The sequence below is a fragment of the Lolium perenne genome, chromosome 4 (genome assembly GCF_019359855.2).
Source record: "Lolium perenne isolate Kyuss_39 chromosome 4, Kyuss_2.0, whole genome shotgun sequence".
In the NCBI taxonomy this organism is placed as follows: Eukaryota; Viridiplantae; Streptophyta; class Magnoliopsida; order Poales; family Poaceae; genus Lolium; species Lolium perenne.
The window spans coordinates 143,762,101-143,788,193 of NC_067247.2; the positions used below are offsets into that span (position 1 = coordinate 143,762,101).

The 26,093-nt window shown below is 46.0% G+C and overlaps 1 protein-coding gene across 2 annotated transcripts in view; it reads left to right on the forward strand.

Moving 5' to 3' along the window:
* Positions 1–422: 422 nt before the first annotated feature.
* The window catches only part of LOC127294103 (alcohol dehydrogenase 1), a 32,570-nt gene continuing 6,899 nt past the window's right edge, over positions 423–26,093 (forward strand). Inside the window, exons 1-11 of one of the 2 annotated variants that reach the window (XM_071818813.1) lie at positions 423–497; positions 711–847; positions 6,933–6,979; positions 15,025–15,123; positions 18,288–18,523; positions 18,608–18,690; positions 18,776–18,851; positions 18,939–19,000; positions 19,093–19,188; positions 19,288–19,449; positions 19,539–19,932. In XM_071818813.1, coding sequence (XP_071674914.1) covers positions 464–497; positions 711–847; positions 6,933–6,979; positions 15,025–15,123; positions 18,288–18,523; positions 18,608–18,690; positions 18,776–18,851; positions 18,939–19,000; positions 19,093–19,188; positions 19,288–19,449; positions 19,539–19,655 — 1,149 coding nt within the window. In that variant the 5' untranslated portion in view covers positions 423–463 and the 3' untranslated portion in view covers positions 19,656–19,932. Of the gene's footprint in view, positions 498–710; positions 848–6,932; positions 6,980–15,024; positions 15,124–18,287; positions 18,524–18,607; positions 18,691–18,775; positions 18,852–18,938; positions 19,001–19,092; positions 19,189–19,287; positions 19,450–19,538; positions 19,933–26,093 lie in introns of those variants that run through there. The other variant, XM_051323855.2, reaches the window with a different exon arrangement.

The following is a 26,093-nucleotide window of genomic DNA, read 5'->3' on the forward strand; positions in this document are numbered from 1 at the left end:
AGTAAAACTTGCTCTTTCATACTATTTCATGGGTTGCCTTCCTATTTATCATGAATTTTAATTTTTTTAAACATATTATTTTAGTACGTGATGAAAGGGATATATAGAAAAATAAAGAGCAGACCATGGAACCAGAAGCGGCAGCGTAACTCCCCTCCTTCTACGCTCGTGCAGAATCCGGGAAACCATTTTCCTCTACACTGCAAACACCTCTGTCCGTTCGTGCAGCCGACGCTTACCATGATCCAGCCAGGTGCCACCACCGACGACCCTCCCTGCCCCCACCGACGAGGGAAAGAGCCAGACAAACCACGGCTTCCAGGTGTAGGAAGGAGCCCCGGTATCGGCGCCAGGTGGTTTGCTACGCAACAAGTACAGGGTGGCTTCAGGTAGGAGCTATATATAGACCACGCACCCCACGCTCGGTTCCCCCACGGATTTCATCCACTAAGGCGAGGGAGCAATGGCGACCGCGGGGAAGGTGATCAAGTGCAAAGGTCTGCTCTGCTTCTTGCTCTTTCCTTTGTGTACTTCCCTCAAGATTTGATAAGGCCTCACTGAAAGTTGCTTGCTTGTGTCCTTTTCGCTTGCCGATTTACCTATTATTGTAAGATCAAGGTTTATTTAAATAATTAATTTCGGGGGGAAGCTATGGTGTGATCCCGAGACTGCATTCTGATGTCCTTTTCTTGGATCTGTGTGTGTTGCAGCCGCAGTGGCATGGGAGGTGGGGAAGCCGCTGTCGATGGAGGAGGTGGAGGTGGCGCCGCCGCAGGCCATGGAGGTGCGCGTCAAGATTCTCTTCACCGCCCTCTGCCGCTCCGACGTCTACTTCTGGGAGGCCAAGGTATGCATGCCACGGGCATCCTAGTATCTGCTTCTGGTCAATCTATACCTATATCTATATCTATATCTATACCTAATAATAAAGGAGCTAACGTTTCCGTGGTTTGGTCCGTCTCAATGCGCTTTCGTCCAACCTTTTTTACGTTTCCTTCCTGCGTAGCGTTCCATCGTCCGTTCCGCACGAACTACTCCTCCCCGGTTTGAACAAGAAAAGGTCACTTTTCCTTTACTTTCCTTATCCGTCTCTGACCGGCAAACTTTGAAGTTGCATATATGGAATAGCTGAATCGATCCACGTCGTGTATTGAAGAGCCGAATCAATCCATGTCGTGTACGCCAAGTAGTAGTATACAACGATGCATCATGTGACAGCTACCAAAGAAGTCTTCCGTGATCTATTCGCCAAAAAAAAGTCTTCAGTGATCTCGTGAACGCAGCAGAAAGAGGCGGCGACGGTGGACAAGCTGTTCGCCTGCGGGAACCTCAAATCGGCAAAGGGCCTCTCCCATATTGTTGGTGTGGACGTACAATCTTCTTAGCCATCCAGAGGTCAAAGGGCGTGCACGCCGCCCAGCCCGATGTACTCCATCCTCATTGCCGGCCCAGCAGGCGAGGCATCCATCGTTGTATCGTCAGAGCGGAAGGTGCAGGGCGGGGAACCATGGCGGTGGGGCCGTGACATTGCCAGTCGAGCTCGTGGTACGATGACTCCACGGTGTACTCCCGCCTCATCGTCAACCTCGCAGGCGAGTAACATGAATCTTGTGGTCTTACCGTCAGCCCCGTGAGGGAGGCGGACGTCGTCGGCTCGTCAGAGCGGAACATGTTGGCCGGGAAAGCATGGGGACGGCGATGTCGTGATTGGATGACTGTTGGCCTGCCGGTCAAGCTCTTGATATGAGGCATCGGCTTGGCTCGTCGCTCGGCTTTGTACGCTGCACCAACGAGCCCCGTCACGTTCACCTTTTCACTCGCACGAGTGTTGTATGTAACTGGTGGTTCTTGCATCCTTCGGAGATTTTGTGATTGGTGATGTTCTTCAAGACATATACAATTGCTAAGATTAACATCTGATACTATTTGCAGAACAGATATATCTTAGGTGGTCTGAAATCATTTTTCAAGCAAATCGGATGATTATTAGGAGATACTCTATTGATTAATCATGGGTACACACGTGCAAGGACAACTGGTGTATCGGAGAGCTCACATTGCTACCATCGCTACAGAAACAGCGAAAAAATACAGACGAACACCTCTGGTCTTGCTATGTATATGATGATTGGCACCTGCCGAAGAAGATGAGGGTTTGCTGCGCTGTTGCATGCATGAATAAAAGGAGGGAAAATTAGATCTATACCATTAAAAGATTCCATCTTTAGAAAAATACCACCCAAAGATTGTGATTTAGAAAAATAGCATTGAAAGTTAGCTCCGTCAGTGTTTCTACAATGCCGTGAAATTGGAGGTTAAGTCAGGCCAATCGATCAGATTCAGACCTGAACACAACGCACCCAGCCAGGCGCACGCCCCACCCAGAGCAGACGCACTCCACCATTCCAGGCCGACGGCGATGGAGACCACCCGGCGGCGCGCCTCCCCCGCAGCGTCCCTCCCCGGCGGCGGCGGCGATCCTCCGACGAACGCTCCTCCATGACGACGCCAAAGCTAGCTTTCATGAGCTACCTGCAAGACTGTGTCTGTTGGCACTAAGCCATGTCTGTGCCTGGCTTGTGTTTGTATCGTGTGCGTGCGTTGCGTGTGTTAGTTAGTTTGTTAGCGAGAGAATAGGAGAGGTGGTCCAGCCGCACGGCCGGCCGTGGCGATCGCGTATGAGCGCGTCGTGCGCGAGCTGGGAGAGCTGATCATGGGCGAGTGGGTGCGTGTGTGCGCGCTGTAGCGACGTGGGTGCGAGCTGCAGCTATAAGACCCCTCCCTGTAATCTCCATCATTAGGACCACGAGGTTGAGCTCGGGTTTGAAGGAAGAAGAAGGCGTTCGAGCGCCCAGAAAAATTCTGTGTATCTCTGTCTTCCACCTCCGTCCGTTCGCAGCAAGAGCTAGCTAGGCCCTTGTGGCAACAACAGTCTCGACGTGGACAGCTACCTTGCAGCGCTGTTTGGCGGAGCGCGGTCAGGACGGGTTCGCTTTCGATGATGCGGCGGTGGACGCTGCCAGAACGCTACTGCATGGCTCTGCTTCTTCCTCGTCATGAGCATGATGCTCGGATAAATGAGCGTTCGGCCAGGACCCCAATAGCGCGGCACACACTACGTCCATCAATCGGAAGTTCTTCATACTACAAATGGCCGTCGCGCAGCATGCCGAGCACAGTGGCGGAGCTACGCCTGGTGCTGCCGGTGCTGTAGCACCGGCCTATCAGCTATGCACTTCAACGGGCATGCTTAATTTTCAAGGCAAAAATATGATAATCCTAGGTGACTAGCACTACTAAGGCAGTATTAGCACCACCCATTGGCTATTTCTAGCTCCGCCCCTGCCGAGCAGATCATCTTAAATTTGTTTCAGATATCCTGTTGTATGCTACCATAATGCTGCTTGAGAAGCAAGTGAATTGCTGGTGGAGAGTGCGTTGATGTGCAGCCCAAATGCTGCCCTTGAATGGGTGCTCAAATGTTGATTGGTTTGTTAAAAGGACCAGTTCACGTGAAGATCACGGCAGTGGTAGAAATCAATAACGGAGCTAGCTTTGAATGGTATTTTTCTAAAGCACAATTTTTCAGTGGTATTTTTCTAAAGATGGGATCTTTTAATGGTATAGATCTAATTTTCCCATAAAAGGAGGACGCTGCCTATAGTTTGCACTTTGCAGTGGTCTGAGGTAAATTAAATCAACAGTGTGTCAATGACGGTAGTGAAACAGGTAATCAGGTTTGCTCAAACCGCGTAACCACGGTCAATAATTGAGCATGGCAGGTCAGGCAATTGACCACAGCTACCAAAGCTTCTGCCGCTCCGCACCAAAAAAAGGGACGGGTAGAGTGAACGGCGCATAGCATCATTCTTGGCGTTTCGCTCCAGATTACGTCCCCATCGAGATCCGAGCGGAGGAGAGGGTATAGCAGGAGGGGGACACAAGGAAGGGAGTGGTCATAAAAATGTAATACAACTTACACTAAATTTTACGATGAAATGTGAACTAAGGTGGGTTATGTGGGTGGAAGATCTTCAGGCAAACATTTATGTCGTGAATGTTTTTATCAGAAAATATATTTTTTCTCGTTCCGTAGCAACGCACGGGCAGCTAAGGTTTCTACCAAAATTTTCGACCAACAATTTTATGGACCGTTTTGTCCTCCCACCAAATCGCATATTACATTAAATTGCCATAGTACCGGTTCGTCTGGTTCTTTTCCTTTTCCTCTCCACCGCGTCCGTTTCCAGACGGCCACGCGCGTGACGCCGTCGATTGCAGGTGCGCTAGCGCACGGAACTCGCCGTCTGCAAGGGCGCGGGCGCAGGGAACCCGCCGTGGCCACATCCCAGCGCAGCAGCGTCGCTCGCCGCGGGTCAACGCCGCCCGCCGCCCACGCGGGCTTCGCCCTGCCAAGGTCGCGCGTGACGCTGTCGAGCGTCTGCAAGGGCGCAGGCGCACGGAACTCGCCGCGGCTGCATCCCGGCGCAGCAGCGTCGCTCGCCGCGGCCACATCCCGGCGCAGCAGCCCCCCGCCGCCCACGCGGGCTTCGCCCTGCCAAGGCCTGCACAACCTCGAGACACCCCGCTTCGTCCGCGAGCAGAAGAAGAATCAGTCGCTTCGTCCGGGAGCAGAAGGAAATCGACCTGAAGCTCAATCGCAGCTCCTGGCACAGCAGCACTCCCTGACCCCCTTTCCTTGCAAAGAAGAATGTATGTGGTGCCCAGCTTCTTGTGGATCAAACAAAGACCGCAGCCGCTGTGATGTGCTCGCGTATGGTGGGGATTTGGGATTCGGGATTCGGGAACGAGGAGATACGAATCTGGGAGCGGTTCGAACTGCCCCAGATCCGCTGGGCCGTAGCTGCGTCGGCCTGGTCTGCAAGACACACAAGCGAGCTTCCCCGTCGAAAGGTTACAGTAGCCAAGCATTGATATTTTGTTTACAAAAATAGTCCCACCTCGCGCTGTTATATGAAGTCTCACCTGTTTATATACGCAATGTTTCCAGAAATCAATAAGCCGCCTTGGAAAACAAGAACTAGCAGCACCATTGTTTGATCTAAGATCTAATCAGGAAGGAATTGAATCTCAATGGAAAAGAGAGGCACCAAGAATCAGCAAGGCTAGAGAGTCGCAGAGCTGAGCGTGTTCAATGGATGGGAGCTATATAAAATGGCAGAATACACGACCCTGGAGAAAGGGACCGGCGCAGGCGCAGAGAAGGGGAAGGTCAGATGTGTGGTTGAGTCAACGAGAAGGATGGAGATCATGGGGGAGTCTGGTGCCCGCGCAGGAGAGAGAGGTCGTGGTGAAATCGGGGCATCGATGGATCCCCTTTCCTATAGCACACAGGTGGTGCCATGGACTTATATATTTTAGCAGCACAACACCACGCGAGATTATTTTTGTGTCATTTTCCATCGATTCTTGTGCACATCCCGAATACGTGTACACCTTTTTTCCGGACACGTTACATCACTAATACGTGTAAACATTTTTTCCTAACACATTATCGACCAATTATTTCCTAACGAAATGTTATTTTCAATAAATGCAAAATTATAAATTATTTTGGCCGGAGCAGGGGCGCACGACATGAGAGTGGCGAGCGGCCGGCCGACGGTGGATGAGCACGCGCGGGTGGTAGGGCGGCGCCGTGTGTGCCTGGGCGTGGCGGCGCTGGTGCTCCTGCGGGCCTGGGCGGGTGCGTGACGGAAGCGGATGACAAAGGCAGCACAACGTTATGGGAGGGGCTGCTGGCGGCGGCACGACCAGGCGCGGGAGCGCGTGGCTGGCCCGGACGCAGCTGCCGGCTGGGGACGCGGGCCAGCGTGCAGGCTAGGAGAAAATGTTGGCAGGTGGGTCTTATACTGTAATACTTGAAAATATGTTGTTTTACAATCTCTATTTACAGGCTATGGTCCGTGGGGGTGATTTTTGATAGGTGGAGTTGGGTTTCTTTTTGATGGGCAGGAGTTCGTTCAATAATTGTGCCTGTGAGATAGACCCCCACTGATGTTGTTTCCACATAGTTAATTTAATTAATATCTACGTATTTTTTTGGCTGAATTTTTTAGACCGAAAAGTACTATTTCAAATTTTTCAAAAAACGAGCTCACTTGTGCTCAAGAGCACCACGAGTTTCCGAAAATGTACACTTTAATTTTCTACGCAATTCGTCGGTGTATAACTTGAAAGCATCGGTGTTTGAGCAGAAAGCCGAAAGTGGGAGGGCGGCGCTGGAGGAATGAGACTTGATCGCGTCTAGAAAATTGGTGGCGGGTTGCAAAAGTGATAGGGGTATTCTGGTGGTGGGGGTCTAGGGTTTATTGCTCGTGTGGGGCTAACTTGGGCCGAAGGGGGTGGCCGGCTGGGGGCTTTGGCCTCTCGGTTGGGCCGACGCGCTCCCTATCTCAGTCAAAAGCTTTTATTTTTATTTGACAAAATATTTTCTATTTTTAAGAAATAAACGGGAATGAGTTTTTTTAAACATAGAATAAAAAGAGAAGGATAGTATTAGCCAAAAGTAACGAAAAGGAGGGAGTTTTTTAAAGCGAAACAAAAAGCACGGGATAATATTACTGAAAAAGCATGAGAATGCCGGTGTAGAGGATCTTGGTGGCGGCGTGGCGAGCGCCGGCCGGGACAACGAGCAAATACCCTTTGATTTGGACTTGGAGCAAAATTTAAGCAGTGTCGGTAATTTAATCCAAAGTTAATATATTTATTTTCCGACGCAACACAAGGGCATTTTTGAAGAGGCCGTTTTTTCTCCCCACTAGGGCTTCCCTTCTATATATAGTTTTATGGATAGTTTACTGTAAATATTTGTTTCTCCCGGTGCAACGCACGGGCATTTTTCCTATAATTAATTATATCCCGCCTGGGTTTTGTGGTTGACTTGCGCCTCCGTGGCCTCCGATTCTTAGGGACAGACTCCCGTGTTCCCTCGGATCTTCGGTCATGAAGCTGGAGGGTATGTTCTTGCACTACTACTCCCGTTGACATATTATTACTGATTTGCTTCTGTATATTTTTATGAAACCCTGAACATGTGAAGGAGACATCAGGAAAAAAGTTTAGATTCTGAAATACAAGAACTGTGTGGCTTGTGTTACAACGTTTTATTTTTTGTTGAGAATGACAGGGGGGGGGGGGGGGGGAACCCCCACCGAGTTGTTATTATTACCCAAAAAAGCCAAACAGCCGATCTATATGTACAGGATGTAGGAAATACATGGGGGATGGGACGAGAGAAAAACGAAGTCAAACATCGCGAGTAAGAACGTAGGACCGAAGCGCATCAAGGGCCACCCGGTTGGCGGTCTGGAGGCGCCACCGCCAGAGGGCAAGATCGTCGCACACCATCCTAAGTGTAGAGCTCGAAGCGGGGGTCTTCTCGTTGAAGACAAGGTCATTGCAGGACTTCCAGATGGACCAAGTGGCGGCGGGCACAAGGGAGGGCGCCTGAAGATCCCAAATGTAGAAGCGCCCTGTTGGGATTGGGACATCCAGCCAGGATCACAGTTCCGCGGACAGGTGGCAGTCGAAGAACAGGTGCCTGCTGGACTCCGCGGCGGGGCAAGCAACACAAATGTCGGAGGGGCCGCGCTGCTCTTGTAGAAGAGGTTGGCTCGTGTGCTTAGTTGGTCGATGTCAGCGAGGTACGCGAAGAGCTTCAGCTTCGTAGGGAGCCACAGGGACCAAGACATGCATGTAGACGCGTCCCGCGGACGCGCCGTCAATAGCATGCGGTAAGACTCGCGCAAGCAGAAGCGAGGAACCGAGGGAGAGTCGATGGAGCGTCTGGCCGCCCCTGAGAGAGGTGTTGTCGATGAGCCGGCGAACCAAGAGAAGCTCGGCCTCCATGGCAGAGAGGTCAAGTCCCCGAGTGACCACGGAGACTGCGGAGGCGTGCCGGAGAGTGTTGTGGGAGAATAGAGCAGGGAAGCGCTCCGCAAGCAGCTGACGAAGAACCCACTTGTCCAGCCAGAAGGACGTGGAGCAGCCGTCCACCACCTCCACCTTGTGATGACGCGGTAGAGGGGGATGCACGCCTCAACGATCTTCTCCTGGAATGAGGGGGCGTAGAGGACTTTGATACGTCTCCGACGTATCGATAATTTCTTATGTTCCATGCCACATTATTGATGTTATCTACATGTTTTATGCACACTTTATGTCATATTCGTGCATTTTCTGGAACTAACCTATTAACAAGATGCCGAAGTGCCAGTTCCTGTTTTCTGCTGTTTTTGGTTTCAGAAATCCTAGTAACGAAATATTCTCGGAATCGGACGAAATCAACGCCCAAGTTCCTATTTTCATCGGAAGCATCCAGAACACCCGGGAAGGACCAGAGGGGAGCCCTGGGGGCCCCACACCACACCCCGGCGCGGCCAGGGGGGGGGCCGCGCCCCCCTATAGTGTGGGCCCCCCCAGAAGCCCTCCTGCGCCGCCTCTTCGCCTATATAAAGCCTCCGTCGTGAAAACCCTACCACGTTCGACGAAACCCACAGAAACCTTCCAGAGCCGCCGCCATCGCGAAGCCAAGATCTGGGGGACAGGAGTCTCTGTTCCGGCACGCTGCCGGAGCGGGGAAGTGCCCCCGGAAGGCTTCTCCATCGACACCGCTGCCATCTCCACCGCCATCTTCATCACCGCCTCTTGCTCCCATGAGGAGGGAGTAGTTCTCCATCGAGGCTCGGGGCTGTACCGGTAGCTATGTGGTTAATCTCTCTACTATGTACTTCAATACAATGATCTCATGAGCTGCTTTACATGATTGAGATTCATATGAGTTTTGTATCACTACTATCTATGTGCTACTCTAGCAAAGTTATTAAAGTAGTTCTATTCCTCCTGCACGTGTGTAAAGGTGACAGTGTGTGCACCGTGTTAGTACTTGGTTTATGCTATGATCATGATCTCTTGTAGATTATGAAGTTAATTATTGCTATGATAATATTGATGTGATCTATTCCTCCTACATATGCATGAAGGTGACAGTGTGCATGCTATGTTAGTACTTGGTTTAATCTGTTGATCTATCTTACACTAAAGGTTACTAAAATATGAGCATTATTGTGGAGCTTGTTAACTCCGGCATTGAGGGTTCGTGTAATCCTACGCAATGTGTTCATCATCCAACAAGAGTGTAGAGTATGCATTTATCTATTCTGTTATGTGATCAATGTTGAGAGTGTCCACTAGTGAAAGTGTAATCCCTAGGCCTTGTTCCTAAATACTGCTATCGCTGCTTGTTTACTGTTTTACTGTGTTACTACTGCTGCAATACTACCACCATCAACTACACGCCAGCAAGCTATTTTCTGGCACCGTTGCTACTGCTCATATATATTCATACCACCTGTGTTTCACTATCTCTTCGCCGAACTAGTGCACCTATTAGGTGTGTTGGGGACACAAGAGACTTCTTGCTTTGTGGTTGCAGGGTTGCAAGAGAGGGATATCTTTGACCTCTTCCTCCCTGAGTTCGATAAACCTTGGGTGATCCATTTAAGGGAAAACTTGCTGCTGTTCTACAAACCTCTGCTCTTGGAGGCCCAACAACATCTCTGAGGAAAAGGAGGGGGAAGTAGACATCAAGCACTTTTCTGGCGCCGTTGCCGGGGAGGAAAGGTAAAAGGTACTCACACTCCGGACCTTGGCTACCAAGCTATTTTCCGCCATTGTAAGTACTCAAAGCTATTTCCTTTAGATCCTGCAATTGCAACTTTTTGTTTCTTGTTTACACTAGTAAGGCATAATGGACAACAATGAGCTTTTTACTCTATTTCCTGATTTAAAACATGGATTGTTTGATGCGAAAATTAAAAAACCTATGGAATCTTATTTGCATGCTGGTAGTAATATTAGTATGAACGCTTTGAACACCATTGTTGATAATAATATAGAAAGTTCTAAGCTTGGGGAAGCTGGTTTTGATGAGCATGATATTTTTAGTCCCCCAAGCATTGAGGAGGAAATTTTCTTTGATGATACTTTGCCTCCCATATATGATGATTATAATGATAGTGGTCTTTTGGTGCCGCCTACTATGGAGAGTAATTTTTATGGTGATTATACTATGCCTCCTACACTTGATGAGAATAATAATGATAGCTACTTTGTAAAATTTGCTCCCACTACAACTAATAAAATTGATTATGCTTATGTGGAGAATAATAATTTTATGCATGAGACTCATGATAAGAATGCTTTATGTGATAGTTATATTGTTGAGTTTGCTCATGATGCTACTGAAAGTTATTATGAGAGAGGAAAATATGGTTGTAGAAATTTTCATGTTACTAAAATACCTCTCTATGTGCTGAAATTTTTGAAGCTACACCGGTTTTATCTTCCTATGCTTGTTACTTTGCTCTTCATGAACTTGTTTATTTACAAGATTCCTATGCATAGGAAGCATGTTAGACTTAAATGTGTTTTGAATTTGCCTCTGGATGCTCTCTTTCGCTTCAATTACTATTTCTTACGAGTGCATCATTAAAACTGCTGAGCCCATCTTAATGGCTATAAAGAAAAGAACTTCTTGGGAGATAACCCATGTGTTATTTTGCTACAGTACTTTGTTTTTATTTTGTGTCTTGGAAGTTGCTTACTACTGTAGCAACCTCTCCTTATCTTAGTTTTGTGTTTTGTTGTGCCAAGTTAAGCCGTTGATAGAAAAGTAAGTACTAGATTTGGATTACTGCACAGTTCCAGATTTCTTTGCTGTCACGAATCTGGGTCCACCTCCCTGTAGGTAGCTCAGAAAATTAAGCCAATTTACGTGCATGATCCTCAGATATGTACGCAACTTTCATTCAATTTGAGCATTTTCATATGAGCAAGTCTGGTGCCATTTTAAAATTCGTCAATACGAACTGTTCTGTTTTGACAGATTCTGCCTTTTATTTCGCATTGCCTCTTTTGCTATGTTGGATGAATTTCTTTGATCCACTAATGTCCAGTAGCATTATGCAATGTCCAGAAGTGTTAAGAATGATTGTGTCACCTCTGAATATGTTAATTTTTATTGTGCACTAACCCTCTAATGAGTTGTTTCGAGTTTGGTGTGGAGGAAGTTTTCAAGGATCAAGAGAGGAGTATGATGCAACATGATCAAGGAGAGTGAAAGCTCTAAGCTTGGGGATGCCCCGGTGGTTCACCCCTGCATATTCTAAGAAGACTCAAGCGTCTAAGCTTGGGGATGCCCAAGGCATCCCCTTCTTCATCGACAACATTATCAGGTTCCTCCCCTGAAACTATATTTTTATTCCATCACATCTTATGTGCTTTGCTTGGAGCGTCTGTGTGCTTTTGTTTTTGTTTTTGTTTGAATAAATACTTGTGTGGGAGAGAGACACGCTCCGCTGGTTCATATGAACACATGTGTTCTTAGCTTTTAATTTTCATGGCGAAGTTTCTTCTTCGATAAATTGTTATATGGTTGGAATTGGAAAATGATACATGTAGTAATTGCTATTAATGTCTTGGGTAATGTGATACTTGGCAATTGTTGTGCTCATGTTTAAGCTCTTGCATCATATGCTTTGCACCCATTAATGAAGAAATACATAGAGCATGCTAAAATTTGGTTTGCATATTTGGTTTCTCTAAGGTCTAGACAATTTCTAGTATTGAGTTTGAACAACAAGGAAGACGGTGTAGAGTCTTATAATGTTTTCAATATGTCTTTTATGTGAGTTTTGCTGCACCGGTTCATCCTTGTGTTTGTTTCAAATAAGCCTTGCTAGCCTAAACCTTGTATCGAGAGGGAATACTTCTCATGCATCCAAAATACTTGAGCCAACCACTATGCCATTTGTGTCCACCATACCTACCTACTACATGGTATTTCTCCGCCATTCCAAAGTAAATTGCTTGAGTGCTACCTTTAAACAATTCAAAATTTATCACCTCTGATTTGTGTCAATGTTTTATAGCTCATGAGGAAGTATGTGGTGTTTATCTTTCAATCTTGTTGGGCAACTTTCACCAATGGACTAGTGGCTTCATCCGCTTATCCAATAATTTTGCAAAAAGAGCTGGCAATGGGATTCCCAGTCCCAAATTAATTAACAAAAATAGACACTCCTCCATGGTATGTGATTGTTGGACGGCACCCGAAGGATTCGGTTAGCCATGGCTTGTGTAAGCAAAGGTTGGGAGGAGTGTCATCATAATAAAACTAAAATAAAAATGCACTCCTTCATGGTATGAGATTGTTGGCAGGCACCCGAGGATTCGGTTAGCCATGGTTTGTGAAAGAAAGGTTGGAAGGAGTGCCACCCAAAATAAAATAAAATGGGAGCCGCTCTTTGAAGGTTTGTCTGGCAAGGGGTTAGAGTACCCGCTACCATTCGTTGACAACAACATACACCTCTCAAAACTTTATTTTTATGCTCTCTTTATGTTTTCAAAATAGAAGCTCTAGCACAAATATAGCAATCGATGCTTTTCCTCTATGGAGGACCATTCTTTTACTTTCAATGTTGAGTCAGTTCACCTATTTCTCTCTACCTCAAGAAGCAAACACTTGTGTGAACTGTGCATTGATTCCTACATACTTGCTTATTGCACTTATTATATTACTCTATGTTGACAATATCCATGAGATATACATGTTACAAGTTGAAAGCAACCGCTGAAACTTAATCTTCTTTTGTGTTGCTTCAATGCCTTTACTTTGAATTATTGCTTTATGAGTTAACTCTTATGCAAGACTTATTGATGCTTGTCTTGAAGTGCTATTCATGAAAAGTCTTTGCTTTATGATTCAGTTGTTTACTCATGTCATTACCATTGTTTTGATCGCTGCATTCACTACATATGCTTTACAAATAGTATGATCAAGGTTATGATGGCATGTCACTCCGTAAATTATACGTGTTATCGTTTTACTGCTCGGGACGAGCAGAACTAAGCTTGGGGATGCTGATACGTCTCCGACGTATCGATAATTTCTTATGTTCCATGCCACATTATTGATGTTATCTACATGTTTTATGCACACTTTATGTCATATTCGTGCATTTTCTGGAACTAACCTATTAACAAGATGCCGAAGTGCCGGTTCTGTTTCTGCTGTTTTTGGTTTCAGAAATCCTAGTAACGAAATATTCTCGGAATCGGACGAAATCAACGCCCAAGTTCCTATTTTCATCGGAAGCATCCAGAACACCCGGGAAGGACCAGAGGGGAGCCCTGGGGGCCCCACACCACACCCCGGCGCGGCCAGGGGGGGGGGGCCGCGCCCCCCTATAGTGTGGGCCCCCCAGAAGCCCTCCTGCGCCGCCTCTTCGCCTATATAAAGCCTCCGTCGCGAAAACCCTACCACGTTCAACGAAACCCACAGAAACCTTCCAGAGCCGCCGCCATCGCGAAGCCAAGATCTGGGGGACAGGAGTCTCTGTTCCGGCACGCTGCCGGAGCGGGGAAGTGCCCCCGGAAGGCTTCTCCATCGACACCGCTGCCATCTCCACCGCCATCTTCATCACCGCTGCTGCTCCCATGAGGAGGGAGTAGTTCTCCATCGAGGCTCGGGGCTGTACCGGTAGCTATGTGGTTAATCTCTCTACTATGTACTTCAATACAATTATCTCATGAGCTGCTTTACATGATTGAGATTCATATGAGTTTTGTATCACTACTATCTATGTGCTACTCTAGCAAAGTTATTAAAGTAGTTCTATTCCTCCTGCACGTGTGTAAAGGTGACAGTGTGTGCACCGTGTTAGTACTTGGTTTATGCTATGATCATGATCTCTTGTAGATTATGAAGTTAAGTATTGCTATGATAATATTGATGTGATCTATTCCTCCTACATATGCATGAAGGTGATAGTGTGCATGCTATGTTAGTACTTGGTTTAATCTGTTGATCTATCTTACACTAAAGGTTACTAAAATATGAGCATTATTGTGGAGCTTGTTAACTCCGGCATTGAGGGTTCGTGTAATCCTACGCAATGTGTTCATCATCCAACAAGAGTGTAGAGTATGCATTTATCTATTCTGTTATGTGATCAATGTTGAGAGTGTCCACTAGTGAAAGTGTAATCCCTAGGCCTTGTTCCTAAATATCGCTATCATTGCTTGTTTCTTGTTTCTTTGTGTTACTACTGCTGCAATACTACCACCATCAACTACACGCCAGACAAGCTATTTTACGCACCGTTGCTACTGCTCATATATATTCATACCACCTGTGTTTCACTATCTCTTCGCCGAACTAGTGCACCTATTAGGTGTGTTGGGGACACAAGAGACTTCTTGCTTTGTGGTTGCAGGGTTGGATGAGAGGGATATCTTTGACCTCTTCCTCCCTGAGTTCGATAAACCTTGGGTGATCCACTTAAGGGAAAACTTGCTGCTGTTCTACAAACCTCTGCTCTTGGAGGCCCAACACTGTCTACAGGAAAAGGAGGGGGAAGTAGACATTTTTTTTCGACGTCGTACGCAAAAGTTATTGCGGTTTTACCATTTTTTTAACTTTTTTTGCAAAAAAAGTGAAAATTTGAATTTCTTAATTTCTCCGAATAGTAGGCTGCATAACATACAAGAATCTGAAAATATTTTATTTTTTGAATTTTCTATCATTTTCTTTTCTATTTTACAGTGTTAAAAAGGCGATCCACGGGGGGGGGGGGGGGGGGGGGGGGTGCATGGGGGGGCAAAAAACCCTTTAGTCCCCCTTCGTGTTACGAACCGGGACTAAAGGGACCTTTAGTCCCGGTTGGTAATACGAAGGGGGACTAAAGGGTTTTGCCCCATAGACCACCCTTTAGTCCCGGTTCGTAACACGAAGGGGGACTAAAGGGTCCAAACGAACCGGGACTAAAGGGTTTTCATGATGAACCGGGACCAATGCCCCCCATTGGTCCCGGTTTGGTTTAAAACGGGGACTATTGCTTGGGACGAAAGGCCTCTTTTCCACTAGTGTGAAGTCCTTTTGTATTGAGTTTTTGGTCATATTTATCTGTTGTGCATCCCCTGAACTTGTTTATGTTACAGCATAGTGGAGAGTGTTGGAGAGGGTGTGACTGAGGTTGCCCCTGGTGACCATGTCCTCCCTGTGTTCACTGGGGAGTGTAAGGAATGCCTCCATTGCAAGTCGGCGCACTACGGGAGAATTGCCGTACGCCGACGGCCAGGCGATGTGCCGACGGCCAAATGTCGGGGCCGTCGGCACAGTAGCCTCCGGAGCGTGGCGACGAGGATGACCGTCGGCGTTAAATTGGCCGTCGGTACAGGCTGGTGGTGCCGACGATCACCGTCGGCACAGTTCTGGCCGTCGGCACAGGACCAGTCTGGCCGTCGGCACAACTTTTTTTTTCTTTTTTTTTCCACTACAGAACTGTGCCGACGGTTAAACCGTCGGCATAGCTTTTTCCTATTTCTCAACGGTAGTCTTCAAAAAAGCATAACTAAATCATTCTAACTGAGAAAAATAAGTAAAATATATCAAATTTTGCAGAAAAACAAGATCTATCATAGAAAAATATCAAAAATGGAATATTTCAAATACCTAAATAAATTTTCTTATAAATGAGCTATAATGTTCGAGGTTTCATGGCTTTCACACACGCCAAAAATGAAAAAATGGTCGCTCGTGGGTCGGATTAGAAATCCGCGTCCGGGGTATTGCTTACCATCCTAGGGCCCACACACATGCCAAATATGACCTCGTTTCGGAAAATTATGCCATGCGAGGCCGTTTCCCACCTCATTTCCCCTGAAATCCATAGAACTCCGGACGTGCTAGCTCTTTTCGTGAAGGGTTTTCCAAAATAATTGCCACATCCCAGTTTTGACAAACGGAATAGTTACTATGACATATAAAATGACGCTACGCGGCTCCGTGAGATTTTTTGACTTCGCTCAAATTGCCATTTGGCCAAAACAGCCCCCCGGGACCTGCGGTATCGCCGTACCGGGCGTGCGGGTGCACCCATTCGCGAAAAAACTAAACGGACAAAAATTAGCACATATAATGATGCGTCGTAGAACTAAAAACATTTTTTCCGGAATTTCTGGAGCGACGGATAGTTGAGCCCTAGTTCAAATCCGGTCAGTTTCCAACGGATTCGGCGGGACACCGCCGAAAGCCGCATGAGTTCCCAAAAAGCTAATGCGTGCACATGTCATGTGATAGGTGGTGCGTAGGTGGTCTACTATCATCGCACGGAGGTTTCATGTCATACTAAAATGCGCCCCATGTAGCTGCTTCACAAATAAAAACCGTTTGGGCACGCTAAAAATGAAAAGATGGTCGCCCGTGGGTCGGATTAGAAATCCGCACCCGGGGTCTCGCTTTCCATCCTAGGGCCCACACACGTGCCAAATATGACCTTGTTTCGGGAAACTATGCCATGCCGAGGCCGTTTCCCACCTCATTTCCCCTGAAATCCATAGAACTCCGGACATGATAGCCCTTTTCGTGAAGGTTTATTCAAAATAATTGCCGTATCCCAGTTTTGACAAACGGAATAGTTACCATGACATATAAAATGACACAACGCGGCTCCATGAGATTATTTGACTTCGTTCAAATTGCCATCTGGCCAAAACAGGACCCTCGGGACATGCGGTATCGCCGTACCGGGCGTGCCGGTGCACCCATTCGCGAACAAACTAAACGGACAAAAATTAGCACATATAATAATGCGTCGTAGAACTAAAAACATTTTTTCCGGAATTTCTGGAATGACGGATAGTTGAGCCCTAGTTCAAATCCGGTCAGTTTCCAGCGGATTCGGCGGGACACCGCCGGAAACCGCATGGGTTCCCAAAAAGCTAATGCGTGCACATGTCATGTGATAGGTGGTGCGTAGGTGGTCTACTATCATCGCACGGAGGTTTCACGTCATACTAAAATGCGCCCCATGTAGCTGCTTCACAAATAAAAACCGTTTGGGCACGCTAAAAATGAAAATATGGTCGCCCGTGGGTCGGAATAGAAATCCGCGTCCGGGGTCTTGCTTCCCATCCTAGGACCCACACACGTGCCAAATATGACCTCATTTCGGCAAACTATGCCATGCCGAGGCCGTTTCCCACCTCATTTTCGATAAAGTCAACCAGATTTAAACTAGAGGTACTTGATCTATTGCTCATGATTTATGGGTAAATTAAATTGTAGGTTCAAAATATGATATGGATGTCATATTTGTATTCCTCTTATTTTTCTGATCAATTTAGACATATTATTTGCCAAATTCGTATTTACTGATATTAATTATTCCATATTAAATAAAAAGACAAAAATTAAATCATTTAATTGTTTTTCAAATTCTATATTATTATTATTTATATATATTCATTGTTGTTTACTTAAGTAATTGTTTAGAATTCAAAAATATAGAGATGTGGCAGCACGGTCAAAGGGTTAATATGATTGATATGGTAGTATGAACAACAAGGGCGTCATTTCTTTCAAGGAAGCTCATCCGAAGAGAACCAAGAAGTTAAGCGTGCTGGGGCAGGAGTAGTGTGAGGATGGGTGACCAACTGGGAAGTTTGAATACAAGTGCAATTTGACCTAAGATTAGATGTACTAAGTGTAAGTGTGATTGTGAAAGATTAACAAGTAAAAAAGAATAAGAGGAAAATTAAAAAAATATAAAAAAAAAAAATTTTGTCAAAATATTTTTTTAATCTTTTTTCAAAAAAAAATTGAAAATTTTGAAATACTACGCCGATGGTTATACCGTCGGCACAACAATCTGTGCCGACGGCGATCTGTTATAACGGTGATCGGGCGATCCCGACCAGGAACTATGCCGACGAAGCTACGCCAACGGTCACCGTCGGCACGGCTTGTGCCGGCGGCCTTTCTTCTTGTGCCGACGGCTGGCGGCCGTCGGCAGACTGGAGCTCTCCGTAGTGGCGGAGAGCAACATGTGTGATCTGCTCAGGATCAACACCGACAGGGGTGTGATGATCAGTGATGGCAAGTCACGGTTCTCTATTGATGGCAAGCCGATTTACCATTTCGTTGGGACTTCCACCTTCGGTGAGTATACTGTCCTGCATGTTGGTTGTGTTGTGAAGATCAACCCTGAGGCTCCCCTTGACAAAGTCTGTGTTCTTAGCTGTGGTGGGTTATACCGTCGGCACAACAATCTGTGCCGACGGCCAGTCTGTGCCGACGGTGATCGGGCAGTCCCCGACCGGAACTATGCCGACGAAGCTACGCCAACGGTTACCGTCGGCACAGCCTGTGCCGACGGCCTTTCTTGCTGTGCCGACGGCTGGCGGCCGTCGGCAGACTGGAGCTCTCCCGTAGTGGCGGAGAGCAACATGTGTGATCTGCTCAGGATCAACACCGACAGGGGTGTGATGATCAGTGATGGCAAGTCACGGTTCTCTATTGATGGCAAGCCGATTTACCATTTCGTTGGGACTTCCACCTTCGGTGAGTATACTGTCCTGCATGTTGGTTGTGTTGTGAAGATCAACCCTGAGGCTCCCCTTGACAAAGTCTGTGTTCTTAGCTGTGGTGTTTCTACTGGTAAGTTGACTTGTATTTTTTTTGTAGTGTGCTTGTTATGGCTACTTCTTATCTTGAGATGCTGAGTTGCCATTCTTTTTGTAGGTCTTGGTGCGTCGATTAATGTAGCAAAACCGCCAAAGGGTTCGACAGTCGCGATATTTGGGCTAGGAGCTGTTGGACTTGCTGTAAATATTCTGACTCTTCTCATGATTGTCCTACAACTGCAATCTGGACTTGCACTTATTTGCCCTTCATGTTTATGTGATTTAGGCTGCAGAAGGTGCAAGGATTGCAGGAGCCTCAAGGATAATTGGTATTGACCTGAACACCAACAGATTTGAAGAAGGTAAATACTCCTGATTTTACCAGATCATGAGTTTTCGTTTGTTGCTTTGAGAAGCCACTATGTCTCCCTAATTGGGTCCATGTTCAGCTAGAAAATTTGGCTGCACAGAATTTGTGAACCCAAAAGACCACAGCAAGCCTATTCAAGAGGTTTGTTTCTTCACATCAGGGAAATATATTCTTTATACACCTAATGCTCATATACCACATTATCATAACATACAAATGTTGTGATGCTCTAGGTACTTGTTGAGATGACAAATGGCGGAGTTGACCGCAGTGTTGAATGCAGTGGCAACATCAATGCTATGATACAAGCATTTGAATGTGTTCATGATGTATGACTTCGTAACACATCAATCATCTACTTGAACATGATCATTTTCTGTCTTCTCTTTTTCCTGGATTGAATCATTAAATCTGTGATCTGTATACAGGGCTGGGGTGTAGCTGTGCTGGTGGGTGTGCCACACAAGAACGCCGAATTCAAGACCCACCCAATGAATTTCCTCAATGAGAGGACTCTGAAGGGCACCTTCTTCGGTAACTTCAAACCACGCACTGACCTACCCAATGTTGTGGAGATGTACATGAAGAAGGTAAACAGGAAGCTCTCGGATGTGTTGAAAGCTCTCCTGTTTCTAAAATATCATACTCTGAAACCTGAACAAGTTGCTATTTTCTTCAGGAGCTGGAGGTGGAGAAGTTCATCACCCACAGCGTGCCGTTCTCGGAAATCAACAAGGCCTTCGACCTCATGGCGAAGGGCGAGGGCATCCGCTGCATCATCCGCATGGAGAACTAGGTCCCTCACCTGCTGCTTTGAACTAGAGGCAACGGAACGGAAATCCAGAACCTCCTCCATTAAGTGTAATGCTTGGCCAAACAAAAAGACCAAAGTGAATAAATCCGTGATAGTTTCTCAATGAATGGCATGTTTAAAAGTGGCAGAGGTCTAAAAGACTTGGCTAAACATTTATACATTGCAGAAAACATTCAAGAACATGTCTTAGATTTTATCGCTATTTCTGAGACGGGTAAGAGGAACTACTCAACAAGTTTTCTAAATATTATGCAGAAGCTGGGTGTAATGCTTGATGTTTTGAGTAATGAAGCGCCCTTTTATCGAAAAAGGTCCCTCACCTGCGTTGTATGTAATAAGTGCTGGGGGCGGTCTCTGAACCTGCCTTGGTTGAGATCAGACACGCATCGTTGATGAGATACGCTTCCGTGTATCATCGTCGTTCGCTGTTTCGCCTTCCTGGGCCAGTAGCCTAGTATTAGCCTCCAGTGTCTGTAATTACGTACCGATGGAACATTGGCAGATTTGCTGCCGCTCGTGCACCATCTGGGAACTGGATGGACAAAGCGGTCCAAAGTTTAGGCAATGCAAATTTCCCTTCGTTTCCTAGTTTTGTTCATCTTTCTCTGCTCTTGATGATCACGTTATATTCTGGAAAATTTTGGAAAAACAAATTGGAACCCAGGGCCGTGCTGATATATCACGGTGAACCGGCGGTCTATGTTAACACGAACAAAGTATTCTGAAGTTCAGGAAATGCAGTGTGTTTCCTAGATACTGTCGATTTTCTCTGCTCTGGATGATCAAGCTTGTTATTGCTCTCCACAGTTCATAAAATTTGTTGTTTTTTGAGAGAAATGTGCAAAACTGAAATATGGGTTTGATTCGGTTACTTGGGAACCCGAGTCAGTTTTTATTATTTTCTACTTTATGCTGTTGGCCTGACAAACCTGCATCAGTTGGTATATACACGTTCCACTCATGGCATCTCCAACGGCCCAACGCATTTCGGATCCAAAGTGGCCACGCGCGTTTGTTTGCGTCGGTCCGGGATACGAAAATAGTTAGGGATCTGTTTGCTCTGAGGGGTATCCTAGCGAGCCGACGCATTTTGTCAACCTAGGTCCTTTTTTTTAATCTCCCAAAACACCATAAACAAGTAAATTTTAACAAAATATGACCATCAGATTATCTCAAATACAAGTCTATCAGATTGTCCACATTGTACGGCACAAAATGTAGTTCAAAACGAGCACAACATATGGCCATGATCAGCAAATATAGTCCAGAAAGAGGCCAAGATGGGAACGGTAGATCAAGCGTCATGCGCACGGATTTCGGCGCGCTTCTTCAGCAACCAGGCCTGGTGTCGTCGTCCATGGTGGCCAAGTCGGTCAGCATGATGCTTGTGTCCTCTGCCTGAATCTTGGCCTCGGCGTCGAGCCTTCTGGCCTCGACGTCCATCCTTTTGGCGTTGGCGTTTGCCCATTGGCCTCGACGTCCATCCGACGATGCCTTCGCAGACGAAACCGCCGCTAAAGATCATGGCCGAAATATCGCCCTCTCTTTGTCTCACCCAATAGGCCTATGAATCATCGGACGTCAGACAATGAGAGCAAACGTACCGCGCTGTCCATCGTCGGGGCAAATGGTGGCATTTCCTCAAACAGGGTGCGGGGCACCGGCATGTTCTCCTCCGGTACCGCTCGCGTCTTTTCTGTCGCGGCTGGTAACGAGTCACCGCTTCTCGGCGTTTGGTTATGGTTGGGAACTGGAGCCCCATTGAACTGGGCCGGCGTGGGGCCGGAGGCAAACTGGGACGCCACGTGGACCTGCGCACATGGTACAGGCGTTCGAGGACGCATCTATGAACTTACCGAGGATCCTCTCTTGCTTGACGAAGAGCATGGCCTCCACGAAACTAGTCTGCAGGTCTACTTGGGCATTGGCTTTCACCTACATCTGTCACGCCATTTCAGTGCCACCTGCGCCTGCTATGCAACCGCCGCGTTTTTCCTCTCCTTAAGATTCATGCGCCTGCCCCGTCGCTTCGCGGCCTCGACGCCTTTCTCCTCCATCGACAACAACTTTTTTGGCACATTCGCCTTTGTTCCGCGGCCTCTAGTGGCTACGAGGCTTTCTTCGGAATCCATGGCGGCTACGGCTAGGCGGACGTCCATCGCAAGGGGCTGGAGTGTTGGCGCTGCTCAACTTTGATTTTTGGGGCTGCAAGTGGCCTCTGGCGGGAATGTGAGCGGCGACCCACTGGTGTGCGGTCCCTACGTGAGGAACGGCGGTCACTTGGCGCGCCCGCGAAGCGTCCGCGTAGATGCAAACTCGGCGCATATTTGACCCACGTTTGCGTCTTTGCGGACATGCCTGTCACTATACGTCGGGCCGCTGGGCCTAGGTACAAGTGCATTTTTTACCGCGCGTTCGCAAACGGACGCTCGTTTGTGTCGCCCCATTGAAGATGCCCTTAGGCCCATGACGAGTGTCCTAGCAAAACCCTGGCCCATGCACGGTGAACAACGGTTCGTTTTTTTTTCGAAAATTCCGCCAATATATTAATAATCATCAGTAGCAATACATCTTGTTGAAGAGTACCAAAACATCGCAACCGTATGAAAGAAAAGTTATGTCTCGTTTAGCACCACTCGAAGATATCCTTATGAAAAATATAAAATTTAGAGAGAAGACTCTCTTGAAATTGCCTCATTATAAAATGTTCTTGAGGAGGAACAAGAAATCGTAGCTTCTCTTGGAGAGAAATTAGAAATTCTTGAGGAGCCTCAAGATGAAATAATTGCTAAACTCACCAAAGAAAGAGATCATGCTAGGGCTAAGTTAAAAGTGCTTAAAAGGAAAAGTCGGAATTTGGTATTGATCAGGATAAACTTGTTAATGGTCTAGATGATCTAGACAAGGCTCACAAGGCCTTGGAGACTGAACATTCTCTCCTCACCAAGTCACATGAGAAACTTCAAATTAGGCTCACTAAATATGATGTGGCTTGTTGTTCTACCTCTAATAGTGATCATGCAAATATCATTGAGGTAAATGCTAGGTTGAAAGATGATCTTCTAAATCCTCCTCTTCCCAAAGTAAGCTATCTTTGGATGACCCCTTGAGTAAGCAAAGGTCAAACAATGGGAATGAGGGTCTTGGTTATGGGGCCAAGGCAAAGAAGAAAAACAAGAAGAAGGCCAGACCCGCACAAGGAATGAAGAAGATTGCCAATGGTAGTGATGCCTCAAAGGGAAAAGCCACTAATGATGATCATGCGGGAATTGCTAACCCTCACTATATTTTATTTAATGATTATTATGGTGATGTCTATGCAAAATATGTTGGCCCTTATGATGGAAAGACCCTTGTTGCTAATAAAAGAGGACCCATTGAAAATGGGTACCTAAATCCAAGATTTGATCTCATGTAGGACTATGCCGCTAGAGGGTCAAAATGGGTGATTGATAGTGGATGCACAAGTCATATGGCCAGCGGCAAGCATCTCGTCAAGGAGTTGAGGCCCAATTATCATAATATAACCGTCTCATTTGGTGAGGTACTAGATTTTGGCAAGGTTGTGGTTGCACACAACATTACTCTTGTGGATGTCATGCTTGTCAAAACCCTTGGTTACAATCTATTGTCCGTTTTCGCCCTAGGCAAGATGGGTTTCACTGTCCTTATTGATAAAGGTATTGTGGTAATCTTGTGGAGAAAGACTGCAAAAGTCGCTTGCGTTCGGTACTCAGAGAAGAAATTGTATGTGGTGGCCTTTGCCGGGAAAACCGCTGCAAGTGTGATGTTCTTATTCAGAAAGGCGGAGGTTGGTTGGTTGTGGCATCGCCGCTTGGCCCATGTCAACATGAAAACTTTGCAAAGTCTTCACAAGGGTAACCATATTGTGGGACTAAAGGACATTGTTTCTTTTTCCAAAGTCTGTGCTTGCAGGGCATGTGTTCAAGCCAAAATGCTCGACTCTCTGCATCCAAGAAAAAATATTATCTCCTCCAAGACGATACTAGAGCTCCTTCATGTGGATCTCTTTGGTCCTACGACTCATACAAGTCTTGGTGCGAAGAAACATTGTTTGGTGATTCTTGATGATTATTCAAGATATACTTGGGTTTATTTCTTCAAGTCGAAGGATGAGACCCAACAAACCTTCATCGACTTTTCCACTGAGCGCAACGTCAACACAATGTTCCTATATTGGCAATAAGAAGTGGCAACAGCTCCGAGTTCAAAAAGTACACTCTCAATGATTTCCTTATTGATGAGGGGATAATACATCAATATTCCGCTGCATACACCCAAAAAATTGTGTTGCGGTGAGGAAGAACCAGACTCTTATGGAGATGGCCAGGTCTATGTTGGCGGAGTTTAAATGTCCATTCAACTTTTGGGCCGAGGCCATCTCCACCGCATGTTATTCTTCAAACCGGCTCTATCTCCGCAGGGGCTTGAACAAGACTCCATATGAAATTCTCTCCGGACACAAGCTTAATATCTCCTACTTCAAGGTGTTCAGTTGTAAGTGTTTCTATAAAATCAAAGAAGTTTGATTGTCTAAATTTGAACCTAAAGCTTTGGAGGGTATATTTGTTGGTTACGGTGCCGAATCCCACACTTACAGAATCTATGAGAAAGCCTCTAGGCGAGTTGTTCATTCTTGTAGTGTGGTGTTTGATGAAAATGAAGGCTCCTAAGTGGAGCAAGTTGATGTGTGTGCAGATGATGAAATACCTCAAGACTCCATAGCAAAAATGGGTGTGGGATTTTTCCACCCCATTGAGGGACACGTTATGGTGACTCGGGATGGACTATGCTCTACTATTGTGGAGCCCTCATCCTGACAACACCAACAAGCTCCAAATCTTGAAGCCAATGATGCACCAACCAAACAACAAGCACAACACCCTCCCTCTAGTGAGCAATATCAAGGACAAGATCAATCAAGGAAGGATGATGATGATGATTCACCCAATGGCGATGGTGGTTCGCCAAATGATGTCCAAGATCAAGCTCATGATGATCAAACTCAAGAAATTGAGCAAGCTCAACTTGATCAAGTGATCCCTCCAAGGACTTAAAGGTCTAAGGAAGAGATTGAAACACGTCATCTTGCTAGAAGAGAAAGGAATTTGGAAATTCCTCAACACACTCATGAGAAGGTTATAGTAGCAATTGGCTAGCTTTAGCAATCATCATTCTTACATCTCCTTGGTGGAACCAAGGAAATTATTTGAAGCTTTTGAAGATCCGGATTGGTCGGATGCTATGCATGATGAACTCAATTCAAGCGCAACAAAGTGTGGATTAGAGATTAGAGAAGTCAAAGGAGCGCCGCAATGTTATATGCACTAAATGGATATTCAAGAAAAAGCAACATGAGAATGGAATTATTGTGAGGAACAAGGCATGATTGGTAGCTCAAGGTTTCCCCCAAATTGAAGGAATTTACTTTGGTGAAACTTATGCTCCTGTGGCTCGCCTTGAGTCCACCCGTATCCTTCTTGAATATTCTTCACATCATAACCTTTCTTAATGGTTCTTTGCATGAAGAGGTTTATGTTAAGTAACCCCCTGGTTTTGACGATCTCAACTTCACTAACCATGTCTATAAGCTAGGTAAAGAACTCTATAGTCTAAAAAAAGTTCCTAGAGCTTGTTATGAGCATCTTAAAGATTTGTTATTAGACCATGGGTTTGATGTTGGGCTAATCGACTCCACTCTTTTTTACTAAGAGGGTCAATGGGGAGATTTTAGTTTGCCAATTATATGTTGATGATATTATCTTTGGTTGTACTAACAAATCTTTCAATGATGAATTTTGAAAGCTTGTGAATGATAGGTTTGAGATTTCTATGATGGGAAAGATGAGGATCTTTGTTGGTTTTGAGATCAAGCAATTGAGAGAAGGGACTTTCATAAATCAAGAAAATATCTCCAAGACATGCTCAAAAGTTTTAAGATGGAGGACATAAAGGGTGTAGCCAATCCAATGATTACCAAGTGTCATCTTGCACTAGATCCCAATGATAAATATTGTTCGATATAGTGCCCTAGAGGCAAATAATAAAGAGTGTTGATTATTATATATCAATAGTTCATAATAGTTTCGTGCCATGCTATAACTGTATTAATCGGAAACATTAAAGCATGTGTGGTATTGTAAACAAACCAAGGTCCCTAGTGAGCACACATGTGCAAAACTAGTTCATTGTGGTCAATCATTGGTCGAGGTTTCCCGATCATGGACACGTAGTCATTGAGAATGAAGTCATATCATTGAGTGAATGATATATTGGACATTCTCATATATATAAGTATTGTAACGCGATCTAGGTCACATCAAGTTCAAAGTTACGATATTTATGAAAGCGTAGTAACCTAATCCTTAGACCGTGAGACCATATCTAATCACCGTCACC